Here is a 22,319-nt window from a genome sequence, read left to right on the forward strand (position 1 = left end):
CTCTTGATGGTAAGGCTTCGGAACAGTGGGTACCACGCGGAGAACTGACAGTGCAGCACATGCTCTTTCTTCATCCTTCAGCTGCCGCCGCCGCCTCGCCCGCTCCTGCCAGCACCCTCCCGGAACCCTGGGCTGCCGTCCCGGAAGTGCCCGCCGAGCTATTTTGGCTAAGGACGCTTCCGGTCCATAAAGCAAGGAGGAAGTAGCAGAAAAGGGAGCGACGAAGGAGAATCGCCGGGCGTACTTTTAGTATACACTCCTACACGCACAGACACACACACACACAGAGTTCTGATCCCGGAAGAGGAATTCCGGAAGTGTCGAAAGGAGATTTTTAAGAAGGGCTCGGCTCCTCTTTCTCACCTACACGCGCACTGCCCCGGAAGATAATCTTCTAAGGCTAGGTCACCTGCGGGGGTTCTACGGGTGCCGGGAGGGGACAAACTCACCTCCTCTCGGCACCGCGAGGCGCGGCTGTCTCTCCAGCAGTGGCCCCGACATCTCCTGAGACTGCTGCCCCGGACTCGTGCTTCCTCCTTTCGTCCCCCTTCCCAAAGGAGTACCCTTCCCTTCACCCCACACCTTGCAGTAGGTAACTGGGCGCGGGCCAGTCACGTGCAGGGGCTCTTTGGGACAGAGGGAGGGAGCACATCTGGAGCGTACGGGCAGCCGCGCGCGCGTCTCCCCGTGTGCGGACTGGGCTCGCGTCCCGGGCGGCGAGGGGCGCCCGCGGCGGAGGCGCGGAGAGGGGGACAAGTTCAGAGGACAGCCAGGGACCGGGGTGGAAGCGCCTGGGCTGCTCGGAGTCGAGAAAGCAGAAAGCCCCACAGTCCAATGTTCATTTGAGTGCAGTAGTTAAGGCATCTGCCAAGCGGGGAGTGGCCCCTCTTCGGTCGTGGGGGAAGGTTATGGGGGATAGGGGAAGAATCCTGTGTGTATGATCCCGGGGAGGTCGACTTTGGAGGTAGAAGAGGTCAATTTGGGACCACAGAGGAAAGGGGAAAGCGTCAAGTTCATTTATTCCAGCCCCGCCAAAGTAGCAGCCTGGAAAAAAACCCAGCCAGATTTTATCAGTATCCCTGCTCTGCTGGAATCAGCAGACTGTAAGCATTCTAGTCGAACTTGTAATATTATTTTTCCTTCCGCTTCTCCCCTCCCCATCACCCTATCGTCTATTTTCCCTGTTCCTTTCCTAATGACGTATCAGATGGCGATCAGAAAATAGAATATTACGAAAGTTCACTTTTGTTTGTTTCTTTAAAAGAGTAAGAGAGAGAAATGACTAGCTGCGGAGAAACGCCGCTTAAACTTGCTGCTTACAATTACATGCCTTAGGGCTTGTCCCAGACGTCTGTCCTAAGGGTGCACGTTTGAGCTGCCTCCTTAAAACTGCACGCCCTCACTGGTCCATCTGAGCATTTTTAAGTTAGAAAGAGGTGAGAACCCCACCGACTCCTGGCCTGTTTAGAAAGGTGTTCATTAGGTTAATTACAGGATCCTCTGCGTGTTTGGAGCTAGAAACTAGCCCCCCCCCCCCCCACCACGGGAATATGCATTGTTTCATGTTTTGTTTTTCTCAAAAATGTTACTGGCTAAGTGGTTTAGTTAGCATTGCTTTTAAAGATACATTTTCAAAGCAGAGGTAAATAGATTATAATGTTGCAATATATGTTGGGGGAAGGGCGGCCGTAGTGGTTCTTAAGTACTTCTGAGATCCAGGATTACGCAATCCTTTCTGTTTTGAGAGGAAAAAGCAACAATATTCCACACATGCTGGGAGAATGGTGCCAGACAGATCTCAGAGAGACCTAATGCGGATGGAGAGGTCACTAAAATATTTGGATTTGACCTGGAAATAAACAAGTTGCAGGTGAAGGAGATGTTAGCACAGATCAAGGTGAATTTGTGTTAGGTACTTTCTGTTAAGAATTGATAGAGATATAGGAGGAAGTCAAAAGGGGAACAGAGTCAGAGAAGCAGCTAAGTTTGTAAATATAGACGCTACAGAGAAGGAATTTGATAGATGTCTTTTATTAATCAGGCTGTTTTACTTTAGAAGTGTGTTCGGTGACTTTTGAGTACTACTCACAGTTGCTTTTAAGTAACTTGTTACACATTTAACCAGCATCAAATATACCGACATTCCAAACAGATGCTCCCGCATTTTGAATAGATACAGCTAAATTTGCTTTCACTATTTTTTAGCCACCTTGTTCATATTCATCAAGTTGCTTCAATAAAACCTTTACAAACAATGGAAATAGTTGCTTTTTCTCGTGGATGCTGAAAAATATCAGTAACTAAGTGACTGTGGGGGAGGCGTTTATTGTGCAATTCCAAATTAAAGAGTAAAAAACATTTCCTTCTCTGAATCTATGACTAATCCTTCTAGATGATATTTCCAACTCCCTGCTGGTTTTCTCCACTTGGCTATCTTGCCAACATCTCAGATTCCATGTGTCCAGATCAAATTTGAACGCTGCACCACCCTTTCTCTTTCTGATGTCCCAAGGTCCTTTAAGATCCTCTCCTTCTTGGAACTACCTTTGGAAAACCCTTCGAGGTTGTTTTAGGAAAAGTAATAAAGTGTCATTTGCAAGGAATTAAATCTGTTTCCTTGCCACTGCCACCACCCAGTCCAAACCTATGTTATCTCGTGCCTGGGCTATTACACGAGATTCTTTAGTGGCCTCATTACTATGCTGCTGTAACCAATTAACCTTCCCAAGGATAATTACAGTCAGTTCACTCTTGCTCAACCAAAACTAAATGTAATGGTTATAAATCACCGAGCAGCAGAATTTCAGTAAAATGTTGGTTCCCTCCCTGCCCACCCAACCCCCACATCTGCCAGAAAACAAAACTTTCCGTGGCTTTCCGTCATTATTAAATTAAGGACAGGAAGTCTTCATTATCTGAGGGTAATTGTCAGCAAAGAAAAGTTCACCTAGAGTGAATCCATTTGATGTGGATACCAAAAGTTTAGCGTAAATGGTGCAAAAGGACTGATCAAAATATTATTTTTAAAAAAACAATTTTTAAAAGTTTTATGAATATAACCAAGATTATAGAATATATACTGATTCTTTTCGTTATAAATCAAGTGGCTTTTCTGTGTAATTGTTCTGAAAGAAGGTAGGACGACATCTTCGACATGCCTCAGCCTTTGAGGCTTGACTTGAACAACACAATCCTAAAGTCATTTTCACAAAAATTGATCCTCTCCAACATCTTTCAGAGGGGCCTGTTGATTTCTGTGTCCGATTATTAAACTTCCAGGTGCCCGACTGTCATTTGTCAATCAGAAGCTTTGCTTGTGATTTGCGTTCCTCCAGCTTCTTTGTGGTTGAGTATAGAGGGTGTTTACAGTACTCAACTTTGATCTGGGAGTGACTAGCCAGTGTACAATTTCTTGTGATTTTTGCAACCTCAGCAAACTGCGGGGATTCTGGTCTGGTAATAAGTGGATAAGGAGGAGCCTGAGCACAAACTCTACAGCCTGGCGTTTGAGAGTCTCAGTGTAACTTCTTGACTCTTAACTCCCATTGAACTTTAATCCAGCTGTTGTTAGTAATATGAAAATACCCAAATTTATGAAAAAGTTATCACTTATCTTCCTCCGTTCAGTGGAGAAGTGCTAACCCCGAGAGGAGCTTACATAGCAACAAGAGTTGGTGGCGTGCCAGTTAGAGCGGATGGGTGGGGGGGTTTTTTGCCTGCAAATTTGGGGAAAGGCGCAGGCATCTGATGGAATCTGTGTAAGTCCTTGGAAATGTGTTTGCAGGCTTTAACATCATCCGTTATATGTGGGGTTTGCTTTGGGATTGTTTTTGGAGGGGGTGGGAAGGGTTGAAAACCACAGGGCTTGCCAAACTTTCCTGCAACTTCTCACCTTTCCCCAGGCTGGTGTCTCTGCTTTCGTTGACGTGATTCCTTCTACTTGGAATGCTTTCCTCGCCGCCTTGGTTTTTAAATTGTATCTTAATATCCAACTCCCTTTTTTAGTACTAGCCACTTAAAAGCCTTTACTATTTTCCCTACCTCCCAAGTGGACGTGATTTGTCCCTCATTTAAAACACCCCTGGTATTGGACTATCTCTATGGCAGGCATGTGCCTGTCTAGTTATTTTCATGCTAAACGGTAAGGTCCCCAAGGGCAGGGATAATGGTCAGTTTGCACGGAGTGTGTGGTCAAACTTTTGGACTGCCTGTGCTCACAAAGCCAGTCAGGGACTCCCGCCTGCCGCTGTACAGGGATTCTAAGAATCCCGTACATTTTCCCTCAGCAGAGTTTTTGCACCCTGGATAAATCATACATCTGACACATCATAGACCGTCAGTGTTCAAACCAAACTAAGTTAAAAGGGATAACGTGAATTAACACAGCAGAACACTCAACATTACGTGCATAGGGTTTTTCTAAGTGTACACATATTTGCAGCAAAATGTAGATGACATTAAATTCTAGCTGATGAAGTGGATAAAATTCAAATTAAACTTTGAAATCTCGAAATAGCCTTGAGGACACTTAGGAAAGCTCTGCCACAGTAGTGGGGACAGGAGTGTGCAGCCTGGAGTGGAAACCTCATTGCACTGTAAGTAAGGTGCAGCTCGGTACTTGTGGTGACCAGTCCCACAAACGGCACCATTTAGCTTCTGTTTTTGAAACGATGCCAAAAATAATATTCTTTTGGGGCTGGCCACATGGCCTAGTGGTTAAGATTGGTGCGCTCCACTTTGGCAGCCCGGGTTCGGTTTCTGGGCATGGACCTAGACTGCTGTGTTAGCGGCCATGCTGTGCTTGTGGCCCACATACAAAAAAACAGAAAAAATTGGCATGGATGTTAGCTCAGGGCCAATCTTCCTCAAGAAAAAAGAGGAAGATTGGCAATAGATATTAGCTCAGGGCCAATCTTCCTCAGCAAAACACACACATACACACACACACATATATATTTATATATTCTTTTTCCATTTCAGTCGTATTTTTGAGGTGCTTCTGTAACCCTGAGCGTTTTGGGAATCACATAGTACAGAAGGTCCTTTTGATACACATCATCGCTCTTCACACACGTTGTTTGTTATTTACACTATCAATAGATTGCCAGGGAATACTGTGTCCCCTTGGGGCCGACTGCATGCCATGTTATTGCCCCAGAGAGGCCCAGCCCTGTGTGCCACTTTTTTTTCCTTTTTTTCTAATTTACGTCTGGAGCTTGTTTTTTGTTTCTCTAGCTCTCTAACATTCTAGCTTAAATATTTTTTAATACAATCTGTTTGGAACAACTGTTGATAGCTTAACATCAGCCAACTGAGGGTCGATCTTTTGATGACTGAGACTGTTTTGTAATTGAATCTAACTAACTTTATTAAATGAAGAGGAGTGGATGAGGAACCGTCCCTCAGAGTAATACTTTTTCACCATCAACAATCCCTCAAAAATCTGACAGAAGCTATGAAGATATAAACATAAGGGGACCTAGCAGATAACTTGATGCCTCGAGGTTTTAGATAAATCTGAAGGAACTAGTTGCCCGCTTCCCCAAAGATACTAACGTTGGGGTCGGAGGGACCTCTGCTCTTCTAAATTAGGTGTTCCTGACCATTTTTTCTAGACTTTCTGGGAATCCAGATTAAGAACCCTTTTCACAGAGAAAATTAGAGATTCTCTTTCTCCTTTCAGTGTCTTCTGGTGCTTAGACTTTGGAGGACTGCAGTGCCCTGCTTTTAAGAAGCGTGGGTGCAGAAAAGTTATTTGGGGTCAGAGTCACTTTTTAAAAGAAGGTAGAAATTAACTTAATGCAAGCATTCGGTACCATTCTGGACAGATTATGTTGTACACTAAATGGGGTTGCCTGGTTGCCTAAAAGTTATTTTCTCTAACTGTTAGAATTAAAAGCGGGGAGGGGCTGGCCTAGCGGAGTGATTAAGTTCACATGCTCTGATTCAGTGGCCCAGGGTGTGCCGGTTCAGATCCTGGGTGTGGACCTATACACTGCTCATCAAGCCATGCAGTGGCAGCATCCCACATAGAAGAACTAGAATGAGTTACGACTAGGATATACAACTATGTACTGGGGCTTTGGGGAGGGGGGGGAAAAAGAGGAAAATTGGCAACAGCTGTTAGCTCAGGGCCAGTCATCCTCACCAAAAAAAAAAAAAGCACAAAGGAAATTTTCCTTCTCTTATGTAAACGTTATTAAAAGAAGGGAATGGAAATCTAGAAGATAAAAATCTAGATCAAGTTCTTTTATCCGCCTGTTTTCTTATGCTCTCTCTATATTGCCAATATGCTAAGTGACTGTCTCTCAATATCTAAATGTCCCCGTAGCTTACTCCTGTATTACTTTGCAGGCTCTGTTCACATGTCACCAAATTAAAGAGGCCTCTCCCCATTGCTGCATATAGATCAGCACCCCCACCTTCTCCACTCGACTGATCCCTCTTAATCTTTCTCCAAAAAACGTAGAGTCACTGGACAGAAATTTTGTATATTGTCCCTCACTTTTTCTCCCTTTCTCTCCACCAGCAAGTAAGCTCCCCAAGGGCAGGGCCTTTGTCTGTTCTGTCCACTGCTGTAATCCTAGCACCAAGGACATTATCTCTCTTTCAGTGTCTGCCACAAGGTGCTGTAGCCTGAGATTCACAATCAATACATGGTTTTGACGAGTATTAACACAGTTTGTGCATAGTCATTCATGGTTTAAGTCAGTGTCAAGATGTATAGACATTTCTCTCATCCTCATTTAGTGGTTATTTTTATATCTTTAGCATATAGTTGTCTTTTCTTACCCGAGGCCTCAAATTTTGCTTCTTTGCTCAAGTCCTTACTGGCAATTGAATTCCTAGGTTTGCCCACAAAATAACCTGCAAGCAGCACTGTTGACAACGTTTTAATGACACAACAGAAATACATGTAATTTTACAACAGAAATATGTGTGGAGCATCAGACGAAATATGCACCCAGGGGACAGCAAAATGCTTGCTTGGTACAGGAATGCAGAGTTCCTGTTGAGTCCAAAGCAGAATTCCTTGAATTTGTCTCCTGGGCGTTGTCACTCTGGACCCAAGGTGACTTTCACCACCCAACTATCCTGAACATTTGCCTTTTGGGGATTTGAAGATTTGCAGAGATTGTTATTAATCGAGATGTAATTCAAAGACCATAAAGTTCACCTTGTTAAATTATAAAATGCAGTTGTGTTTTAGTATAGTCGCAAGATTGTGCCACTATCACCACTATTTAATTCCAGAACATTTTCATCAAAAAGAAACTGTATACCCATAAGCAGTAGCTCCATATTCCCTCTTTCCCCCAAGTGCCTTGGCAACCACTAATCTGCTTTCTGTCTCTATGGATTTGTCTATTCTGGATATTTCATATAAATGGAATCATGGAAATATTTGGCCCATGTGACTGGCTTCTTTCAATTAGCATAATGTTTTCAAAGTTCATCCATGTTGTAGCATATGTCATTACTTCATTCCTTTTTATGGCTGAATAATATTCCATTGTATGGAATACCACATTTTATATTCATCAATAGACATTTAAGTTGTTTGCACTTTGGGGCTATTATGAATAATACTGCTGTGAACACTTGTGTACAAGTTTTTATGTGAGCATACGTTGCATTTCTCTTGGTTATATACCTAGAATGAATTCTGTAGGTCCACATGGAAACCCTGTGGTTAACCTTTTGAGGAGCTGCCAGACTGTTTTCCAAAGTGGCTGCACCTTTCACATTCTTACCAGCAGTGTATGAGGGTCCCAATTTCCCACATCCTCCCCAATACTTGTTGTCATCTGTCTTTTATTATAATCATCGTGGTGGGGGTGAGGTGGTGTCTCCTTGTGGTGGTGATATGCCTTTCCTTGATGGCTAATGATGGTGAGCATATTTTCATGTGCTTACTGGCCATTTGTATATCTTTGGAGAAATGTGTATTCATCCTTTACTTATTTTTAATTAGGTTGTTTTTTAATTATTGTAAGAGGTTTTTTTACATATTTCAGATACAAGTCTCCTATCAGATGTACAACTTTTTTCCCATTCTGTGGGTTGTCGTTTTACTATCTTGATGGTATCCTTTGAAGCAGAGAAGTTTTTTATTTTAATGAAGTCTAATTTATCTATCTTTTCTTTTGTGCTTTAGGTGTCGTATCTGAGACCGTTGCCTAATCCAACATCATGAAGATTTACATTTATGTTTTCTTCTAAGCATTTTATAGTTTTAGCTCTTACATTTAGGACTTTGATCCATTTTGAGTTGATTTTTATATGTGGTATCAGGGATTCATTTTCATTCTTATGCATCTGTATATCTCGTCCCGCAGCAATTGGCTAAAGAGACTGTTCTTCCCCCACTGAATTGTCTTGGACTCTTGTTGAAAACCCGTTGCCCATAAATCTATGGGTTTAATTCTGGACTCTCAGTTCTATTCCGTCAATCTACATGTCTATCCTTATGCCAGTACCCACAGCATCTTGATTACTGTGGGTTTTATAGTAAGTTTGGAAATCAGCAAGTGTGAATCTTTTAACTTTGTGCGAAGATAATTTTGAAATTGAGTTTAACTAACTTAGTCACGCAAAGACAAGTAGACAAGAACTATTCTTCAGAACAAGCCTCAGCAGGCCCCAGACCTAATTCTTAGGAGCAGAATGGCTCTCTAGACTTATCCAGCCGGATTCACTTTATTCCTCTTGTCATTTACTCAGCAGTGCTTTTAGGGAGTTTTTCCAGCAGGGTAACTGTGAGTAATGTTGAAAGTTGCACAATGTAAAGAAAAATCTGGCGTTCAGGAGATAGTTTTGGAGATCATTTCATCTGAAGTGGGAGACATACAGGTTTGTAACCAGAGCAGTGGTGGTCAGGATAGAATCCCTTCAAGACATGTTAGAGGTACAATTTTTCGGACTTGTAGTGGGTAAGTTATGGTTGGTAAAGGAGAATAGGGATTGGAGATACTTATATTTCTAGCTTGGGGATGATGGGTAGATGCAGTTAGGGGACAGACTGTGATGGGCTGAGTAAAGATGCACGGTAGTATCATCCACTCTTTCAGGAAGTCTGGCAAGCTTGGAGGAGAGAACAGGGTTATGAGAAGCTTGATTGTTTCTGTTTTGTTGGTTTTATTTTAGGATGGGGCAAACTTGCTGTCTGAGGTAAAAATTGAAGATGTGACCAGTAGTTTAATTATCACTTTAGGTCCCAGAAGAAACAGAGAGCAGAGACCCTCTTTCCTGTCAGACAGTTGGTAAGAGAGTTGAAGCTTGATCGTCTGTAGTTAGCAAAAGTTAGGAGGTGGGGTCGCTTAGGGACCCGTGGAACTTAAGAGGAGTGAAGAGTCAGAATAGCCTCTAAGAAATGTACATAAAATAACACAGAAACGGAAAATAAGAACAAAAAAACGAGACAGAGGATCATTTTAGGAAGTCCGACAGCTAAATATTGTTTCCTGAAAGAGAACCAAGAAAATGGAGGGGAGGAAATTATCAGGGAAGTAACTCGAGAAAAGTTCCCCATCGAGAAGCACAATGTGAAGTTTCCAGATTGAAAGGACCCACTTGGGTACCCAGTACGACAACATCAGCGTGAAGACGTGAATAACCACAAGTTTCCAGAGAACGAAAACAGATCACATAGAAAATGCCTCGAGAATCAGAATGGCTATGGATTTCTCAACAGCAGCACCAGAAGCAAGACCACTGAGCAATGCTCCAGATTTCAGATCGAAAATTATTTTCAGCCCATGATTCTATATGCAGCCAGACTATCAATATACTTTGAGGGCAGAAAAAAAGATGTTCAGACATTCAGGGTACAAAAATGAGGGAATAAGCCAAAAGAAAGGGAGTATTAGTATAGAACAGATGGGGCGGGGTCTGCTCTTTTCATAACATATCTTGTATTGGTTAACGCATTATGTGCAACTGTGACTTTGATACATGGTAAAACTTGAAAGTGAACGGGCCACAATATTGTGAATTTGTTTAATGCCACTGACCTGTACATTTTAAAATTATTAAAATTGTATATCCACTTACCACAGGATAAAAAAGAAAAAGATAAATGGGAGGTAGAAACAGCCAGCCCATACAACTCTTAAAGTTTCGCCGTAAAGGGTTGATGAGGGACAATAGTTGAGCGGTGGGCATGGGGAGTGGTGTGTGATCTTTGTACTGTTTCTCCTGGGAAAGTTTTTGAAATTTGGAGTCAGAAAATGGAAGAATGAGTCTGAGTGCCTCGTGTGTGTGGTCGGCAGTGGGCCGCCATGGGCTGCATCTAAGTGGGACGGCTTTAAGTTCTTTCCTGAATGTCTCCTGGGGCCTTTGTATTCACTTCTCCATCCCGGGCACTTCTCCCAGGTCTTCAGAGGGCAAAAGCAGCTTTGATGACCGCTAAGCTTTTCCCCATTAAGTACTGTGACCGTCGGCCTATGGACAAATGTTTAATTCAGAAAAATAAATGTAGCCTAAACAGATCTCATTGTCTTACAGCGTGAACTTCTTGTCTGAGGACTATAAAGACTAACTAGTTTGAAAATGGAAAATCGAGAACCAGCGAATTCTTCTCAAAATATCAAACAGTCTATTATCTCAGAGGAGGTATAAATTTTCACTTCCCTTCCCCCTCCCCACGTAAAGCTGAGTTTAAAGAAAGAAATCTATGGACTATTTGTTCTTTCAAATGATTGTTTTTCATTCTTAAAGAGAGTTTTTAAACATTGTTCTTGCTCCCTTTTTAGGACTCGGGGACATTTTGCTCTTGGGTGGGAGCAGAAGTATATCCCTCTTAATTATATGCACTAGTGAAATTGGGATTGTTTTTAAAGTCGATTTTGGCTGTTGATAGAAAAATTCTTAAGTTTTTATTAAAAGTTTCCCTGGGTAGAATAAATCATATGAGTTTAGGGCTTAAATATTTCATCCTTAGGTATCACATCCTAGTTCGCTGTTTATGGTCTCAGTAGGTTTGTTTAAGAACAATAAAAACCCAAGTTATTCGTTGTAGGTCTAAATTCCAGAACTAATGTATGTCTTGTGTGTTATTCAGTTTCGCTTCTAAAAATTCTCTTCCTGCAGGAACCATTGCAATGAATAAATTTTAAATCCTTCATCCTAGAACTCTGGTCTTGACACCTTTCTGCAATTCTTTTTGATTTAAAAATCTTTCTGTGTTGTCTGTGAATACATCTGATAATTATTAGGTTGCTGCTAGCAAGAAGCGAAAGATAGGAGAGTAAGAAAAAGGCTCCTGCGTTATGTACGCAGTGGGACTTTGCTCTCGTTCAGTGTAGTGCCATCAGTAAGTTAGTCCTGGTAACCCAGAGGCCCCAGTGTCTAGACAGAACGATGCTGGGTGCCTCCCGGATTGGGAGGGAAACCCATGTGTCATTACAGCAAATCCAGTCATTGGACATGGATTCCCCATAGTCAGCCTTGCTCTGTAGTCCTTGACAGTAAAATGCCACTGAGGAGTTTTTACAGACTAAACACTGCTCTGTGACTAGCACCCAGATCAGAGGATGGAACATTGAGAGCATCCCAGAAAACCCCTCTCTCCTTAGTGCTCCCTTCTAGTCCCCCTGACCCCCAAGAGTTTTTCAACTGTCGTTTCTTTTTACCTCTCAGTAATACCTCTAAAACTCCAAAAAGAAGCAGCACCACCCTTCAGAAAAACGACTTTTTAATGCCTTGAACTGGAAACTTGCACAGAAATTATTGGGAGGGAAACATGATAATTGAGAGGGTCACAAAGAGAAGATCTGAAAGAAAAAAAACCCTTCTAAATAAAAAACACCTCAGTTTGAAAGCTTCCCAACTTATTGTCTGATCTCCTTTTAGTTAATTGCAGAAGGAAAATGGGTCAAGCTTGAAAAAACAACTTACATGGATCCTACTGGTAAAACAAGGTAAAATTTTATTTTCCTTTTGTAAAATGCTCAGTATTTGAGGTCTCAGGGTCTCTATTTAGTGTTTGGCACAAACTTGGATGTTTTCCTCATTCTAAACTTTTATCTGAAATAAAGAATCTATTTGTTTTCCCATTGTTAGACTGTTTGAATCACTTATAACCTCTGAATAAAATTATGTTGTAAATTTCGTAGAGTAACTAATCAGGAATCAATTTTAACACCATTCTCCCCAAGTAGATTCGTGTGAACTGAAAACTTTTGAGCCAAGCCTAATGTAAGTTGATAAAGCAGCAGAATAATTAACAATACGGGTTGCTTCCTTCTAGTTAAGCCAATTTTTAATCTGTAAATTAGAAGAATTAAAGAGGAAACATTGCTGAGTTTGAGATAAAACTTAACATGTTTACACTTTGCTCATAGAAATGTAAATTGGAAAAAGAAAAGTTTTGTAAAGCATTTCACAATATGTCTCAATTGCCATAAAGATACATGGGGGAGGGGGCAGTTTCTGGAGTCAGGCCACTGTGGGGTCTGAGACTGTGTTAAGAAAACTATTTGGAATCAGATTTAGGCATGAAAAATGTTCATCAAAATTTTAAAAGACAAAAGTAAATTGAAAGAGGAGCCAGCCCCGTGGCCTGGTGGTTAAGCTCAGTACAGTCTGCTTTGGCAGTCCAGGTGCTTGGGTTTAGATCCCGTGTGTGGTCCTACACCACTTGTCAGCCATGCTGTGGCAGCAACCCACATATAAAGTGGAGGAAGACTGGCACAAATGTTAGCTCAGGGCTAATCTTCCTCAAGAAAAAAGTGGAGGCTTGGTCAGGGTGAATCTTCCTCAGCAAAATAAATAGATAAATAAATAAATTTAAAGCAATCTAAACATCTTAAAATTAGGGAAATAATTGTAATAGTGCATTCATTTAGTAAAATCTGTGCAGCCATCTACAAAGCAGATTATGAAGACAAACTAGCAATATGAGAAAAGTTACTAAGTTGATAGTAAAATAGGAAATTGTTTATATATGCTTTTTTGTTTTGTTTTGTTTTCATGAGGACGATTGGCCCTGAGCTAACATCTATTGCCAATCTTTCTCTTTTTTCTTGAGGAAGATTGTTGCTGAGCCAACATCTAGGGCAATCTTCCTCTATTTGATGTGGGACCCCAGTACACTGTGGTTTGATGAGCAGTGCCAGGTCTGTGCCCAGGATCCGAACCCACAAACCCCAGGCTACCGAAGCAGAGCACACGAACTTAACCACTACGCCACCGGGCTGGCCCCTATATATGCTTTTTAAACTCTGCCAAATAATGGGTAAGAGAAGGCTGGAAGGAAAACTAGCAAAATATTATTGGCAGCTGTGTGATTAACCTTTTTTCTGCTATTTCTCAGATTTTCTGTTTAGTAATTTTTTATAACAAAAAAAAGTGTTAAAGTAGGTTATATTTTATTTAAGCATTTACTTAATGAAGTATAAAAAGGAATAAAACAGAATAAGAAAATAGGAAAATTAACTACATTTAGTATCCAGATTACATGATATAAATTCATTACTATAAAAGCTCCATTTGCTAAGCGATAGGATAAGACAGAGTTTCTTCATAAGGAAATCTCTCTCTCATCTGACTTGCCAGTAATTTAAATAACTTTTGATTATATCTACTAACTAGCAAAAATATTGCTAAGGCCCGGTGCTGGAGAGCTCTGGGAGACATTAAGATGTCCATAGCACTGTTAAAACCCCAGAGTGAGGAAGCTCAGCAGACTACGGTCCATCAGTGCGGTGGGAGAGTGGGACTCTTAGTGAGGGAGAGTTTGATGTGTAGAACTAAACATGAAAGAAATAGAAGATAGAGAATTGTGGCAAGGCTCAAGCCTGAAGGAGCAAAGTATCTTCCAGTGTACTTATATTTGAGAACCAGAGACAGAGATGAGAACCCACCCTACGGTGATAGAGTTTAGTTCTGTCCCTATAAAGTTGTGTAAGTTTACAACACAAGATAGAACTCTTAACACTAAAGATTGTGTGTTGCACCATCTTCTCTCTTCACCTGACGCCTCTTCCTCCCTTCCAGCATTTCTTAATCAGGGATGCACATCAGAATCATTTGGGGGTTTTTTTCAAAATATTCATGATTAGTTCTCACCTCCAGAGAGCCTGCTTCAGTAGTTTGGGAGCGGGCTCTGAAGTCTACCAGAACACCACACCTAGATTGCCTATTTATAGCACGCTCACCTCCATTCTGCCATATGTAGGTCTTCCTCGTGGCCTCCAACGAGGTCTTATGCAAAGCATTAACGTTTCATCCCAGATGTCAAGCTTTGAAGAATGAATCTCTGTACTTGAGGGTAGACTGTGATTTATAAACTTATCAAATGTTTTTCCTGTTACTTGATATAAAGCATGTACATAAGGATAAAACAGCAGCTAGAGACTCCTTTGTTCCACTGTCTCATTCATGGAAGAGGATATGGAATGGAGTTTAGAAGTGTAAAAATACGCTGGCAGCACGCCCCGTATCGACATTCAGGATAGAGCGGAAGTCATCCTGTTGCCCTTCCCATCTCTTGTGTTGGCTGACTAAAGGGAAGAAAGCGAAACAGGCATTTCTATAACAAAGATTAAAAAATGGAGTAAATTAACTAGAATCAGAATTCTAAAGCTACCAGAGGATTTGGGGATAACATACTCATAATTCCTTAGTTTTAACAAATGAGAAAAGAGTCTCAAGGAGGTTGTGGCTGGGAGGTTAGCTAGTAGGCACCGAGAGACGAAGACTTTCTGACTCATCAAATGTACATCTCTCAGAGTCCCTTTAAGATGACTGGAGCTCTCATGGGGCATTCTTGTTCTAGTATTTCTTATAAATGCATTATATTTTATTGCTCATAATTTATGGCTCATTACTGCTTTTATTGACTTCATCTTAACCACTATAATGATACTACTCTTTGTTTCCCTTATTCCTAGTGTATTTGGGATGGGACCTTCAGTGCTTTTCCCAACACTGTCTTCTTCAGTCTTTAGGACTAACCTTAAGAGGCAGCAGAGAGAGAGAGCTATGTCCAAAGGTGTTTCGTCTTTTGCAGTCTGTATTATTTACGCATTGGAATTGCTTGTTGGTTGGCTTCTTGCTACTAACAGGAATGTTGGGCTGCTGTGAGTTGTCATAGTAGTCTGTTTGACTTTCATAGGTTCATTTGGACAGATTTGTCCTTTAGAATTTGGGTACAATACTGAAAATTCTAGTTTACAGAAGGTTTTTTTTTTCAAACTAGATTAAAGATCTGAAATTTTTAACAGAAATATGGCAAGATCCAAACCTTCAGGACGACCAGATAAAGAGTAGGAGGGTTCCTCCAAGTAGTCCATCCCATACAGTGAGAGGACAGCATTGTCAGCTGCAGGGAGACAGATGTTGGAGCCTTTCTTATCCCATCCCCAGAGCCACTCAGATGTCTGTCTTCTCTTGGATCCAAAAATTATTTGCTTCTTCACGCCCATCTCTTACCGCTGCTCTTTCTATTTAAGGGATAAAAGAGTGAAGGGAGAATTTTCTTCATATGCCCTTCCCCATTTAAACAACATGATTGTACCAATAACTGGATTTTCAGTACAGTGTTCCCCAGAAACAAATACTAATCAGGAATAAAGCCGTAAAAGGGAGTAGGCACCTGCTGTTACTCATCCGCTTTTTCCTCTAGGGACCATTTTCCCCTTAGATGAGATCTCACACATGCAAAGGAGAGCACTGACCTAAATTTAATAATTCCTCCATTAATAAATGGGATGGCCCTGCTTTCTGAAATTGGGTATTTTCGGTCACAGATTTTAAAATCTAAATTGTATAAATAACTGTCTCAATAGTTCATATTTTGCAGTCTCTTTTCTTCTTAAAGATAAGGCTGGAATTTTCACAGGGGCTTAATTGGCAGAGACTGCTTAGCAGCCTTTAAAGCTGTAATCACTAGCTGTGCTGTTCACCTCTAGATTTATGATCCAAATGGAAGTATTTCCAGTAAATGATGAGAAAGGCAGCTCAGGTGATCAAGAAACCTTCTAGAGAGCATCAGAGGGTTAGATGTGGGGTGGCAGGTGTTCCTTGATAATTTTCAGAAGCTATGGGGAAGCACAAGTGGCTTTTTTAGTAAGATCTGTATTGTTGTGGTCTTCTTGACCATTATCATTGGTATATTTGCATGCCTTGCATTGTAAATTCTGGTTGTAGACAGAAAACCCAAGTACCTTCTCCTCTGTGGTGCTAATGATTGTATTTTTTCTTTTATGCCTGGTCAGAACCTGGGAAACTGTGAAGCGGACAACCAGGAAAGGACAGTCCGCTGATGGTACGCACACAAACCCACCGTAACTCTTCATAAGGAGCTTACCACCCTGGAGGAGGCTGGGGTCTGAGGGTTCTTGTCACTGCAACCAAGACTTCAGAGCAGAGTGATCTTCGATTAGGATCTTTTATCTTTAAATCTAGTAGTTGTTTTTGTGATGCTATGTAACTAAATCAAGCTTTCTTTACAAGTAACTTCTGGCTCTTGTTATCTAAGCTCAGAACAGTGGTGGGGTTTTTTTGTTGTTTTTTTTTAAATTTTTTTTCTGCTTTTTCTCCCCAAATCCCCCCAGTACATAGTTGTATATTTTTAGTTGTGAGTCCTTCTAGTTGTGGCACATGGGACGCCACCTCAGCATGGCCTGATGAGCGGTGCCATGTCCACGCCCAGGATCCGAACCAGCGAAACCCTGGGCCGCAGCAGCGGAGCCGAGAACTTAACCACTCGGCCACGGGGCCAGCCCCATTTCTTTCCATTTTTAAAGGAGAATAACTGCCATGTTGTAACTTAGGTTAACTTCCTCTTGTCAATGCAAATACAAGGTAGAGTTCGGATGCGGCGTTTCTGGAAATAGGGATTTTAGTTAGATTGCTCTGAACAAATTGCCGGCGTTACCTCTCATTAAGGGCCGTCCTTGGTTTTACTCCCTGGTGACAGGTGTGTCGGTTATCCCGGTGCTGCAGAGAACTCTCCATTATGAATGCATCGTCCTGGTAAAACAGTTCCGGCCCCCCATGGGGGGCTACTGCCTCGAGTTCCCGGCAGGTGAGTGTGTCTGTGCCGAGAACAGCCTGGCTGCTAGGGGACCGCAGGATGGGGCCAGGGCCGAGCTGAGGACTGCATTGCTCAGCCGCTTAACACCTTTTTATCTCTCCATGTGGTTTGAAGTAAAACAAAGTAATTTCTGCAGTGAAATGTCACAGCTTACCTGTCCAAGCCACCTGCCCTCTTCTTTGCTACATTCTTTCTAGCCTCTCTGAGTAATTGCTTTTCCCTAATTTGTCAACTTACTTCATTGTCCATCACTAGCAAGCTGCCTCTGACAAGAAATTTACAGCTATACCTCGGCCACTCTTAAGTCCAAAAACGATGAATGGAAAAGACCTCTTGGTCCTTCTGTATGTATACAGGCCAAGGAAATTGTCTTAATTTCCTTGAATATTTTTTAAATATTTCCTTGAATATTTTTAGAGTATTTTTTTCAGTTGCCTAGTAAGTCGAGCTATCCAGAATTTAATACACTGTATTATTACAGGGCTGAATTAGGTTGTTCCCATCTGAAGAGATTAGATCTCATTTATTCATCATTAGTGGTTTAGGTTTTGTATTTTTGAAGTCCATCCCATAGTAACATATAACTAACAACTTTATTTTCTTTCTCATTTACTCGCCATTTCACTGAAGAAATTAGTAACTTTAAACATACTGAATAGCGCGTATTTCACTTTTTCCTTGCGTTTTTCATTCCTTGTGGGTAAGATAACCCCAGTTACACTGCCTTCCTCCCTCCACTGCTCACGGTGGACAGAGCAGCGACCTCAGCCCACCAGCCTTCGGTTCTCTCCTGTCTCTTCTCGCCCCTCCCAGGGGACACGCCTCTCGGCACCTCAGCACAGGCCTCAATGCTGCTCTGTGAGGGAGCAAGGCAGGATAGGTGACACTGTCACATGAGGAGACAGAGAAGTGACAGGCTTCCTGCACTGCCGTCCATAGCCAGGTGCACAGCCTGGACCAGTCAGCCACCACCAAAGCCACGTCCTGGCCGGAGATCCCGTACGGGCCATGCTGCAGAAAAGCAGGAGTGCTGAGGTGCTCAGGAAAGCGCTGGCTCTAGATGACAAGACAGCAGGCACCTTCAGAACCTGCTCCATCCGCCTCCTGTCATTCTTCTGCTTTTTTTTTTTTTTTTTTGTATAAACGTTCCCAACCTCAGTCCATTTTATCTGCGACCACTTCTCACAGTCCTCTGGCTCATCTCACGGAACTCAGCAGCAGCTGTGTTAGAAACAGGCCACGTTCAAAGAAAGTTGGATTTCCCTGTCCCACCTCTCTGTAAATGATTTGGACTTCCAGGTCTCATCGATGAAAACGAGAGCCCGGAGGCAGCTGCTCTTCGGGAACTTGAGGAGGAAACTGGCTATAAAGGTGATGTTGCTGAATGTTCTCCAGGTTGGTATTGCTCTCCAGGTGTGCCCTTGGGGACAAACTCTTGAAAACTAGCCAAGCAGTCGATTCTTCTGTGTAAAAGGATTGATTATTTGGGTGTTCTTTATGGTGAGCATTCAGATGGCTTTTGTTTCGGCTAATTCACTGCAGAGAAATCATAATCAGATTTGGTCACCCTCTGCAAGTGGAGCTCCCCTCCCCATGACAGCAGGTTTGAGCGAGAAAGACCTAAAGTTGGAGAAGAATTATGAAATTAAGTTGCCTTCAGAGTTTCCCACATTCTAAGTTTATTACTTACCTCATCCACATGCCCGCTCCCACTAGCCTTCTTTCCTGACGTGGGAAAGGATTTTACAACCTGTCAGAACCATCTAACTTCAGCCTTACTGAACTTGACTCAGGAACCCTGGGGAGAATATGAGCACTGACCCCACGTGCGCTGCCCAGTCCTCCAGCGTATACTCAGTGAAGAGGCAAACTGTCAGTTCCCGCCTGAGTTCCACGTGAGCCGGGACTTACGGCCCAGTCTTCTTCCAGAGACATTTAAGGAGTGAAACAAATGACCTCTGAGTGGCGCCTAGGAAGGTGATCTGTTGCTTCTCTCTGTAGCTGTAGGTATGGATCCGGGTTTGTCAAACTGTACCACACACATCGTGACAGTAACCATTAACGGAGATGATGCTGAAAATGTAAGACCTAAGCCAAAGCCAGGTGAGTGTGCGCGGGCCATGCTTAAGGTGCGGGCATCGTGTTAAAGACCTTTTAACTTGCTACCAGTTTGATTTTTGATTTGTTAAAAGAATAACAGTCTTTCATAGATGCTGCATCCTTAGTCTTGGCTGTTTTCCTAATCTTGTATATTTTACCATTTTCTTTTACCGCTTCATTGATTTTTACGCTTGCTTTATGTAAAATACTAAATTACATTATTTTCATATTTTCCATATGGAGTTTATTCCCAGTTTAGTGATATGAGCTACAGGCCTAAATAGTAAACAATGAAAATCTTCAAAATCACTCTGAGTTCTCTTTGCACATATATTAAGAATGACATACGGGGCTGTACTGGTGGCACAGCGGTTAACTGCGCATGTTCCACTTTGGTGGCCTGAGGTTGGCCAGTTCGGATCCTGGGTACGGACATGGCACCGCTTGGCAAGCCATGCTGTGGCAGGCGTCTCACAGATAAAGTAGAGGAATTTGGGCACAGATGTTAGCTCAGGGCCAGTCTTTCTCAGCAAAAAGAGGAGGATTGGCAGCAGATGTTAGCTCAGGGCTAATCTTCCTCCAAAAAAAAAAAAGAAAGAATGACAAGTTTTTACAGGACAGCAGCTTATTAACTATTCTTTATTGAGTTCTGTATTTAGGGAAACTTTTAAGGAGATTCTTTGCTCTGTATTTCTTACCAAGTTTGGATTCAGCAGCTTTAAAGCCTGTCAGTTCCACATCTTCCTCCCCCTTAAAGGGGCTGTTTATATACACACGACAACAAGTCATGTATCACAGCCATATTCTTCCATTTCTCCTGCTCTTCACTTGTTCCAGATGCTTTGGTGTCCCACTGCAGCTGCTTTTATAAACATTCAGTGTTCAAACTAGCAAATATACATATAAAATGCCGCGGAGAAGAGTTTGACAGTTCCTCAGAGAGTTAAACACAGAATTACCGTATGATCCAGCAATTCCACTGCCAGGTAATACCCAAAAGAACTGAGAACAGAGGCTCAGACGGATACTTGGACGGCAATATTCATACAGCCTTACTCACAGTACCCAAAAGGTGGAACCAACCCAAGTGTCCATTAGCAGATGAATGGATAAACAAACCGTAGAATAGACATAGAGTATTATTCAGCCTTACAAGAATGAGACATGCTGATATGTGCTATAACTTGAATGAACTTTGAGCACATTGTGCTAAGTGAAATAAGCCAGACACCAAAGGGCAAATATCGTGTGATTCCACTTATATGAGGTACCTAAAATTGATACATTTGAAGAGACAGACAGAAGAATAGAGGTCACCAGGGATGGGAGTTACTGTTTAACGGGTACCAAGTTTCTGTTTGGGATGATAAAAAAGTCCTGCAGATGCACAGTGCTGCTGATTACACAACACTGTGAGTATATGTAATACCACTGAATTGTACCTTGAAAAACCGTTAAAATGGTAAATTTTATGTTCTGTATATTTTAATACAATTTAAAAACAGACACTTATCACAAAATAAGCTTTAAATTTTATTGTTGAACATTGATTTGCTGTTGAACTATTGAGAACAATACTAACTTTGTACTGTCGGAATTTTTTTACCGTGTACATAAGTTAAATTGGTAGAGACCCAGGTTTCTGTTAAATTCTTACAGTCTTTTAGATTCGACTCGCACAAACATCTTCCCACGTCTTCCACTGTGGGCCCTACTAAATGCCCCTTCTGTTCTTTTCAGGAGACGGAGGTACGTTGCTCGCTCCCAGGGCTGACAGCGTGTGTGGCTGGTGTGGTGGTCACGGCTCCGGGCAGTTCGTGTGGTTCTGGTAGCGCACTCCTTCTTTAGCTTTGTTTTCACTTGCACTCTGTTTGTTTAGAATTCGTGGAAGTAATTTCCTTACCAAAGAATGACCTGCTGAAGAGACTGGATGGTAAGCATCCTTATGATTACTACCCAACTTTCTGTTTTCCCCGTCCCCATCCCCAGCAAATGGGAGGCTGCATAGAATCCTGTTTCTTGGTATTCTTCCTCAGTAAAGTCAAACACCTAGAAACGGTTGTAAGACTGCAGTTGACCAATAATTTTCTGGGTAGCATAGAGTTTGAAAATATAAGCAAAACATTCTATGTCAAGTGACAAGGAAACATTCTATTTCAGTAGGGCTTTTTTTCCTATAGAATAGTCAAGATTACAGGCCTGCTGATTAGCCAAAACTATTCTATCCTTAAATCTTGAATCTATGGCAATGCAGAGGCATACGGATAAGTAGGTATCTCTCAGCTGATCCTCAGACACGCTGGTCAGTGGATGGTTCTTCATGCGGGGTATAAGTTAAAGGAGAGTTTAACAATACTTCTACAAACGTTGAGGGATCTACTGTACACCAGGTACGATATGCTGATATAATGAACCAAACTAACTAGCAGTGTGAGCCTCAGTAAATGACTGGTCTCGTCGTTATCTTGTGTAATTCCTGGCCAGCCCGTCTCATAGGGATTTTGTTAAAAAACAAGTAAGCTTCTGCAGATAGACGTCCTTTGCTATAACTGCGTTAGGAGACACCGTCAGAAGACATGATGGAGGCCCTGCAGGGGCTTCTCCGAGCTGGCTGCGTAGGGCCCGTTCAGTCACTTACAAAGGAGCACATCATCTTCAGAATTTGAATAGTTTTAAGTTTTCGTTTCAAAAATTAACTTGGAGCATTGTTTGACCTGAAGCTTTGAGAGCGGTCTCACCCTTCCTCCCGTAAGTACCAGTGGCTGACGATTCTATTCCTAATGTCTGTGTGTGTTTGAAAAGTAAAGCACATCTTTCAAAAACAGCTGTGATTTCCGATTCCCAGAGGCTTCCATCCCTCCTTTGCCTTTTAAAAAATTAGACGTAAGGTAAAAACCACCTCGAGATCTCAAAGTCAGAGTCAGAAATACTCGTCCGTCATTCATCAGGCATTTACTCAGAAGGCCGTGGCCGTCAGTAATAGGCAGACAACGTGAGTCTCACGGGCCTGACTGGCGGTGCGGCTCAGCCGGCCGTGTGCTGGACACGAGTCTGAGCGAGTTCCATAGCCTCTGAGCCCCTTGCAGAAGCAGGCACAGTGGAGAGCCCCACCTCGGAGCAGGCCCGAGCGAAACTAAGTGAGGTAATGCTGGCACACGAGTGTTTAACTGTGATAGGC

General features: G+C 42.3%; 2 protein-coding genes across 6 annotated transcripts in view; one reads left to right on the forward strand and one right to left on the reverse strand.

Moving 5' to 3' along the window:
- CDC123 (cell division cycle 123) overlaps nt 1-472 on the reverse strand; it is a 55,956-nt gene extending 55,484 nt beyond the window's left edge. The window contains exon 1 of one of the 2 annotated variants that reach the window (NM_001309342.2): nt 1-472. In NM_001309342.2, the coding sequence (NP_001296271.1) occupies nt 1-74 (74 nt within the window). In that variant the 5' untranslated portion in view covers nt 75-472. The other variant, XM_005606925.4, reaches the window with a different exon arrangement.
- The window catches only part of NUDT5 (nudix hydrolase 5), a 25,373-nt gene continuing 3,502 nt past the window's right edge, over nt 449-22,319 (forward strand). The window contains exons 1-9 of one of the 4 annotated variants that reach the window (XM_001499156.6): nt 449-588; nt 10,507-10,614; nt 11,854-11,921; nt 16,221-16,270; nt 16,925-17,032; nt 18,341-18,436; nt 19,043-19,144; nt 20,882-20,890; nt 21,021-21,074. In XM_001499156.6, the coding sequence (XP_001499206.1) occupies nt 10,552-10,614; nt 11,854-11,921; nt 16,221-16,270; nt 16,925-17,032; nt 18,341-18,436; nt 19,043-19,144; nt 20,882-20,890; nt 21,021-21,074 (550 nt within the window). In that variant the 5' untranslated portion in view covers nt 449-588; nt 10,507-10,551. Of the gene's footprint in view, nt 593-10,506; nt 10,615-11,853; nt 11,922-16,220; nt 16,271-16,924; nt 17,033-18,340; nt 18,437-19,042; nt 19,145-19,978; nt 20,234-20,881; nt 21,075-22,319 lie in introns of those variants that run through there. The other 3 variants (XM_070255355.1, XR_011434030.1, XM_070255356.1) reach the window with 3 other exon arrangements.

The sequence above is a fragment of the Equus caballus genome, chromosome 29, assembly GCF_041296265.1.
Source record: "Equus caballus isolate H_3958 breed thoroughbred chromosome 29, TB-T2T, whole genome shotgun sequence".
NCBI classification, from domain to species: domain Eukaryota; kingdom Metazoa; phylum Chordata; class Mammalia; order Perissodactyla; family Equidae; genus Equus; species Equus caballus.